Source organism: Primulina huaijiensis, chromosome 2 (genome assembly GCF_012295235.1).
Source record: "Primulina huaijiensis isolate GDHJ02 chromosome 2, ASM1229523v2, whole genome shotgun sequence".
Taxonomy (NCBI): Eukaryota; Viridiplantae; Streptophyta; class Magnoliopsida; order Lamiales; family Gesneriaceae; genus Primulina; species Primulina huaijiensis.
The window spans coordinates 24,748,132-24,756,325 of NC_133307.1; the positions used below are offsets into that span (position 1 = coordinate 24,748,132).

The 8,194-nt window shown below is 32.5% G+C and overlaps 1 protein-coding gene across 2 annotated transcripts; it reads left to right on the top strand.

Annotated features, from left to right (window-relative positions):
- The first annotated feature begins 1,603 nt into the window (after positions 1-1,603).
- LOC140970866 (floral homeotic protein APETALA 2) lies at positions 1,604-5,275 on the top strand. Of its 2 annotated transcripts, none has more exons than XM_073432821.1 (10): positions 1,604-2,680; positions 2,783-2,808; positions 2,943-2,973; positions 3,100-3,187; positions 3,561-3,706; positions 3,808-3,852; positions 3,961-4,052; positions 4,159-4,322; positions 4,684-4,830; positions 4,926-5,275. In XM_073432821.1, the coding sequence occupies exons 1-10, from the start codon at positions 2,160-2,162 to the stop codon at positions 5,139-5,141; spliced, it is 1,476 nt and encodes a 491-aa protein (XP_073288922.1). In that variant the 5' UTR covers positions 1,604-2,159; the 3' UTR covers positions 5,142-5,275. The 2 variants fall into 2 exon arrangements, with proteins under 2 accessions (XP_073288922.1, XP_073288923.1); XM_073432822.1 differs by having other exon boundaries at positions 1,605-2,680; positions 4,690-4,830.
- The last annotated feature ends 2,919 nt before the right edge of the window (positions 5,276-8,194 follow it).

Genomic DNA, 8,194 nt, shown 5'->3' on the forward strand with positions numbered 1-8,194 from the left:
CAGTTTTTTAAAACTGTTGCAATATTTCGCGACGATGTTTCAAAAACCGTCGCTAACTTTAAAATTAGCGACGGTTTAAAAATAACCGTCGCACAGTTTAGCGACGGTTTTAATAAAACCCGTTGCATATTTTAAATTAGCGACGGGTTTTGTTAGCGACAGTGTTCTAAAACCGTCGCTAATAGTAGCGACAATTTAAATATAAACCGTTGCAAATTTAAATCGTGCGACGGTTTTAACACTACCGTCGCCAATAGCGACTGTTTAAACAAAAACTGTCGCCAATAGCGATCGTTTAAACAAAAACCGTCGCAAATTGTCTATAAATATCCCATTTTCGGTCCATTTTTCTTCACAACACTTAAAATTTTTCTCCTTTACACCATTTTATCACTTCACACAACACTTAAAATTTTTCTCACCACTTCACAACACTTAAAATTTTTCTCCTTTACACCATTTTATCACTTCACACAACACTTAAAATTTTTTCTCTTACACAATTTCACACAACATCTAAAATTTTTCTAAGCACTTCACAACACTTCAAAATTTTTTCTCTCTTATACAATTTCACACAATACGTAAAATTTTTTTCTCTTACACGATTTTACTATTTGACAACACTTAAAAATTTTTTTTTTTACACGATTTTAGTTTCGATTATAAGTTTTTTTTATATTTCTTAAATTATTAAAAGTATTTTTTTTATTTTTCGAAACAAAGTAGCGACAGAAATTGTGGTTAATAACCGTCGCTAATATTAACGACGGTCTTAATTGATAACTGTCGCTAATTTCTAAATTAGCGACGGTTAAATAAACCGTCGCTATTTTGATTTAGCGACGGTTTTATCACAACGGATAAAAACCGTTGTCGTTAAACTGACTTTCAACAACACCCTCAGTTACAACAATTTTAAGAAGGCTACGACAACGGATAAAATCCGTTGTCGTTTGCCGTTCTGGTGTAGTGGTGGAGAATATTTTTTGGATGAGTCAAACTGCTGCATAAAAAGAATCGACGTACATTTAACTATTGAACTAAAGATTTTTTGATTATTTGATCATTCGCCAATGGGAATTTGGCGACGGGATGTATGGATAATTAAAATGTTGCTAAAATGGCAATGGAGTAACAATTTATCAAACTTGTGTCGGTGATGTATACTTCCATTATTGGTTAATGTAGGACGAAAAGAGAGAGAAGTGGGGGTTGGCTTTTCGATTTGGTTAACGTCGGAAAGTTGCGTGAGAAAAAGATGCTTCTTTCTTTCTCTCTCTCTCTTTTTTTTTCTCCCTAACTAATAAAATTAAATTAGGATACATATTCTTATAATACATTAAAAATAGTTATTTTAAGCATAATTAAGAATGATATATGCTCATTCTTTATCACATGACTCAATTTTTACAATAATAATTCAAATTAAAGAATAGCTGTGTTAAATAGTTAAAATTTATCACGTGAGTAATAAATAAATTTGAAGGGGGGAGTAAAAAACAGGCACACCTTTATATGCAAATAACCCATAGAGAAAAAGAGAGTGGTTAAATGAAATAGCAGCTGCAGACATATATAAATATGGAAAGATTTTAGAAAACGATACCTCAAGTATTGATGACTTGATTGAATGATAAAAGAGGATTCCCCCACTAGGTTTAGAGTCTGTGTATCATATTTAGGCCATTCGATCCATTTAATTTTGAACCCAAAAAAGAGACGACAGCCTGCACATATATCAGCCCATTCAAGAAAACTAAATAAAGAGGCTGGCTAGCTAGTCGACGGAGGGGAGCTGCTAACTAGATAGGTAGATTTACGGAGAGGAGAAGAAGGAGATCTACCTTGTAGACATTCTGTTGAAATTAGATATTTTCAACCATGTTTTTGTGACTATGATCGTGGGTTTTCCATGTCAGATAAAAACTCGCAATTTTGTTATATATATTTATACATGTGGGCATAATTGATCGGATGATCGGGGAGCAGTATCTCTAGTTTTCTGCTGATTAGAGATTTCTTTAAAAAATGTATTTTGGTTCTTAATTTGAGAGCTTTTTTTTTTTTATTTTAAAGTTTCTTGAAGTGAGGAATTGAGTTGAAGCTTGGAATCTTGTCCGGTCGTCTTCTAATTTTTTGTTTTTAAGGTTTTTTCAATGTGGGATCTCAACGATTCACCGGATCAAAGAAGGGATAATGAATTATACGAGTGTTCGGACGAGAAGGGCAAACGCCTCGGATCCGCCTCGAATTCAAGTTCATCGGCGGTGGTAATGGAGGACGGGTCAGAGGAAGAAGAAGCAGCTGCAGGAAGAAGAGGTGGAATCAGGAAGAAAAGCAGCAAAATATTTGGTTTTTTTGTGGATGATGAAACGTGGCCGTGCTCGTCGGAGAGTGAACTTCCCGTGACTCGGCAGTTTTTTCCGGTGGAAGAGTCGGAGATGGGGAGTGTATCAGCTCCAAAATTTCCGAGTTCTCGTTGGGTGGGATTTCAGTTCTGCCATTCTGATCCCCAGGGCGGAGAGAGCGGAGGAGGAAGTGGAGCTATATCAGGGAAATCGGCGGCGGAGGCTGCGCAACCTCTCAGGAAAAGCCGGCGCGGGCCCAGGTCCCGGAGCTCTCAATATCGCGGCGTCACGTTTTACCGGAGAACTGGCCGCTGGGAGTCACATATATGGTTATCCATTAAATAATCAAAATTATTTTTCCCTTTATTTTTTAAAAAAATATATATATACTCACATCCATAATTCTTTATCTGCTTGTCTGTCTAATTCAGGGACTGTGGGAAGCAAGTTTATTTAGGTCTGTTCCTTTCTTTCCTAAACTTGCCACATGATCGAAAATCAATGTCATGTGTATTTACTTTGGATTGTTTCTCATGAGATTCTTGATTCACAAGTATTCGAGTACCTAAAATTTTTATTTCACTAAAACAGGTGGTTTTGACACGGCTCATGCTGCAGCCCGGTAAGCTCCAAGAATCCAACTTTAATCTTCATAAATTTGTTGCCAAATCTTGAAATTTAATTATTCTCCTTTCCAAAAAATGGGTATAATTCCAAATCCAAATAATAAATATAATTTGTGTTGCAGCGCATATGATAGGGCAGCCATTAAGTTCCGGGGAGTGGAAGCAGACATAAACTTTAGTATTGATGATTATGAAGAAGACTTAAAACAGGTAAGTCATTTGTAAGAGAAACAGAGAGAGTTTGTTGTTGTGTTTCGATCTTCATCTTATCCCGCACAGTGTTTTTCCTTACCTCGAACAGTTGTGTTCTAATAAGTGGCGACCCACAAAATTCAGATACAAATACATAGAATGTTTAAAACGGGTTATAATTTTATTTTATTCTTGATTCAATTTTTCAGTAAGATCCAACATTAAATGCACTGAAAGATTTGAAACACACACACACACACACATATATATATATAATATAACACACACACACACACACAGAGATATATCATGGGGCATCGCTAAAGGTGACAATTTATTATTTGGTGAATGAAATGGAAAATTATATTATATTCCATGTTACATATTTCAGATGAGCAACCTAACAAAGGAGGAATTTGTGCATGTGTTGAGAAGACAAAGCACTGGTTTCCCAAGAGGAAGTTCCAAGTATAGAGGTGTTACTTTGCACAAATGTGGACGATGGGAAGCCAGAATGGGCCAATTTTTAGGCAAAAAGTAACCACTCTACATATATTTATATAACCTTAATTAGTTATTCATTTGTATGCATCATTAAAACAATCTCAATTAAATTTAATTTTAATGCAAATATACAGGTATGTTTATTTGGGTCTTTTTGACACAGAAATTGAAGCAGCCAGGTTGGTTTAATTTGTATTACACACACACACACACTAAATTATCTTATAATTATGTTAATAACATTGTATTAATATTAATATTAATTATTTTGTTGCGACTTATTGTAGGGCATATGATAAAGCTGCCATCAAGTGCAATGGAAAGGAAGCTGTTACCAACTTTGATCCCAGCATTTATGATAATGAACTTAAAGCAGCAGGTACAAAGTAAATAAACGGATCAGATTTTATTATATGATTGAAAAGTATATATTTCAATAAAGTTTAAAATTTGATGAAAGTTGCGTTGCATGCGTGTATAATCAGAGTCTTCAAGCATTAACACAGCAGACCATAATCTTGACCTGAGCTTAGGAAATTCATCAGCTTTAAAGCCAAGCAATCGGGAACCATGTATGGGCAGAGATCATCAGCTTCCCCCTTCCTCGCAATTTGATTTTGCTCGGAGACGCCACGTATCAAATCCTGAGGTATATGTTATACTTTTACCAAGAATTCGTCATCGATCCATCTCCGTGAAATCCTTGGATCCGTTCTTTATCATATGAGCAAACTGAAGCGAGGTTTAGTCTAACCTACCTTGAGGGCACTACCTTCGTAATAAATCAAATGGTCGTCATCGCCTTACCGAAAAAATTTATGTAGAGTCAAGACATTAACCATATATTTTGATCAATGTTAGTCGTTATATTTGTCGTGGGGGGAATATCCCAATTGTAAACGTGAAGCCTAGGCTCAAAAGGGGCGGAGAGTTGATTTTGCTCGAACTTTTTAAAGCAACTATACATATTTTAATTCCCCATTCACCGTGGCATCATTTTCATGGTGAAGCAACAGCTTCATTTTCAGCCACATATGACAAATCCAAACGATCCTGGAAGAAGAAATGGATACTACTTGGTGGCGCAAACCATGCAAGATAACAAATTCGGGCAACAATTCGAAACGTTTTCTACTCCATATATGTCTCAGAATCTCGTAAGTTTTCCAACTCCAATCCTCTTGTGAAAGAAAGGAAATTTTGATTATTGCTAGGTTCCGATATCTTTTTCTAAAAGAAACACATTTAACAGATTAATCAGTTTCCTTCGGGAATCAGCATCCATGGCGGAAGAACAGGAGGAGAATTTGCGGCTTCAAGAAATGATCAGCAATGGCAAATGAATAATAATTTATTTGCTGGTGCTGCAGCATCATCAGGATTCCCACACTCGCAGAATATGGTACAAATTAGACCTCAAAACTGGCTTCAGATTAATGGAATCCATCCTTACATGAGACCCAATTAACGTAAAGTTTTCAATATTCAGTTATCAGTACCGTTCCTTTATGTGCCATTTTTGCTTCGATATATGCTGAATGCAAGAAGGAAAATCAATCTGTATTTTTCCTTTAAGTGGGAAGGTTGGATTCATGATTTCAACTGTTTCTTTCTTATGATTATATAAGAAGAAAAACAAAACAAAAAAATAATAGTTTTTCTTTTTGAAAAGTAAATAAAAAAAGTTTTAAACTATGTAACTTATTATTAAAACAATTAAACTAAGAAAATTAAAATTAAAATAAAATAAAAACTGCATATTCAATGTGAAATATGAATAAATGGTGCTTGAATTGTCACCGTCTTGATCGTCCTGTGCAACAGTTTTTGGGCGAGCAGGAAAAGTAAAAAGACACAGATGGCTATTATTATATATGATAATTAATGGACCTACTAAAGTTTCAAGGGATAAATTCATTATAATTTCCTTCAAAATAATTATTAATAAATAAAAAATAAAATCATAAAGTGTGAGACTGAATATTTCTCTCTAAAAACTATTTCCTATATTAAATTATTTAAGCTTGATAGTGATGTAATAGATGAAAATTTGAGAAATTTGAGATTTTTTAATTGTGAGTACTCTTATATAATATTTAAAAAAAAATCTAAATCTCCTTTAAATTAAATAGTGAATCTTTGGACCTATTTTCAAATTATTTATGTTGGGACCAATATTATTAATTAAAATACTAGCCATAGTTCATTTACATCATCTGTGACGTCAACATCAATTATTCTTACATTATTCAAAGCTAGCAATTAGCATGCTGCATGCCTTCAATATTTCGTACGTAGTGAGGATTATAATATATATTACGAATTATTAATTTAATATATTATTATGTAATCATGTTTGTACGTACGGTGGGTTCAAAAAGAAAATTAAATATAAGCCAAAATGGTGGGTTTTTTTTTTTTTTTTTTTTTTTTTTTTTTTTTTTTTTTNCCAGCCCCTTTTCCCATTTTTCCCCCCTTTTTGTCACTGGTTTTTTTTAGGACACGAAACTCCACATCCCCCCAATTTATACACAAAAAATTTAATTTAATTTTTCAAGTATTTTGAATGAAAAATATGTGGTGGAGAAAAGAAATTGCACGTGAACATCGACAATCTACGGATTAATTCTCTAGGTTGTTTTTTTTTAAAAAAAAAAATTTATTGAATCTATTAAGTAATTCGAATTTTTTAATAATTCTTTTGTTTGTTCAGTTTAATTGACTTTGATTATTATTTTTGTATTAATCGCATTATTCCACGATATTTTAAAGTCAGATTGGGACTGAACTGAGCTGGGGTTTTGAATTTTTGTGTGGTGATTGGCACTGTTAGAAATACATCACTTTCATACATTATTTAGCCACGTTTTATAACAAGAGATTATAAATGAATTTAACTTTTTCTAATAGTTCATCTTTTCCCGACCACGATATACATTATACACGTCAAAAATTTAGAGCACTTTTTTCATTTGTTGTGGGCTTCCTATCGAATAATTTTGATTATTTAATTTAATCTCGGGTTCTTGAGATTTAATTTTATTTAAAAAATAATTGATTTTTTTAACTAAAACGAGATTAATTCCTAATTAAAAATTCGATTTGCTTGCTTGGTGAGGATTTTTATATTTAAAAAAATATATAACATAAAATTTTAAAAGGAAAGCGTGAGCGATCTGACCTAATAATATTTTTAATATAAAAAAATTTGTCTTAAAAGAAGCGAGAGGAAAAGGACAATAATTCATTGATTCAAAACATTTATATTGCAGAAATGAAAGGCTGCAGTAACTTATTGACCAAAATCTTACAGTTGCATTTGCATTATTTCCATTGGGTCATTATTGTTTATTCACAGTTACAGTTGCATTATTTTACATACTACGACCCTTTGCACACATTAAGTATATGTTATTTTTTTTTTACTTTAATTTTGTAATAATAATATTTTATATTACGAATGATATTATCATTTCAAAATTCAAAATTTTGATAAAAATTAAAGAATATTTTAGTATTTTTAAATATCTTGAAAAGTAAATACGATTGTGACAAGGGAATACACAAATTTATTATTATAGGTATTTATAATATTTTTTTTAAATGAAAATATAGTACTTTTATAATTTTAGTTGTGTATTGTTAGTTTTTTTAAAAATTTANTAACAACTTGATTATATACATTGTTTGAGAATTTACAAATACTATTTATGTGTAATTTTTGTCTCCGTTGATTTATTTACCATTTTCCGATATTGCATGGCCTTAAAAATCGAATTTACCCACGCATCTTTAAACCGAACAAAGTAGTTATGGATTCAATATTTTGGATGGTCCTAGATTATTGAGAGTGAAATTGCATAACTTAGTTTCGTGAAAATGGAGGAGTGGACACAGTAGGTTGGTGGGTCAAAATATTTTCCATTTACGTACATGGTACCTCCACCATACGTATGTTTCCAAGACTTTCCATGTTTGGAAATACGTGAAACTGAATCTCATTGCAACTTGCAAGTACGTGAATGACTGGGGTGTTTGTGTGTGTATATGTATATATATCTTTTATTTTTAAGAATTAAATTTCACATCGTCGACCTTGCATCTTTATCTGTTGACCACCTCGTCCTGAATGAAAAGTAGTACTTCATGTTTGAATAATATTGGCACATGAAATAGGATTAAGTGATTTAGGGAAAGTGAGATTTGGGACACTGCCGTATAACAAATAAATAAAATAAAATGAAATAAAATATTTCCTTTATTTAACACTGATTTTATAAAAAAACTTAGTGGAGGGGAAAGATCCATGCACCATTCATCCCAACGAGGTTGTCTGATAATTTTTTAATTTCAACAGCTAAAATGACAGTTGAAGGGAAAGAATAGTCCAAATGGGGGACCTTGCAAATATGATCTTCGTGAGTTCAGCCAAACTTTTATTTATTTACTCTGCACAACTCTTAATAACCCACCTTGGTAACACAACTATTATTTGGTGAATATTTATTTAAAATAAATATA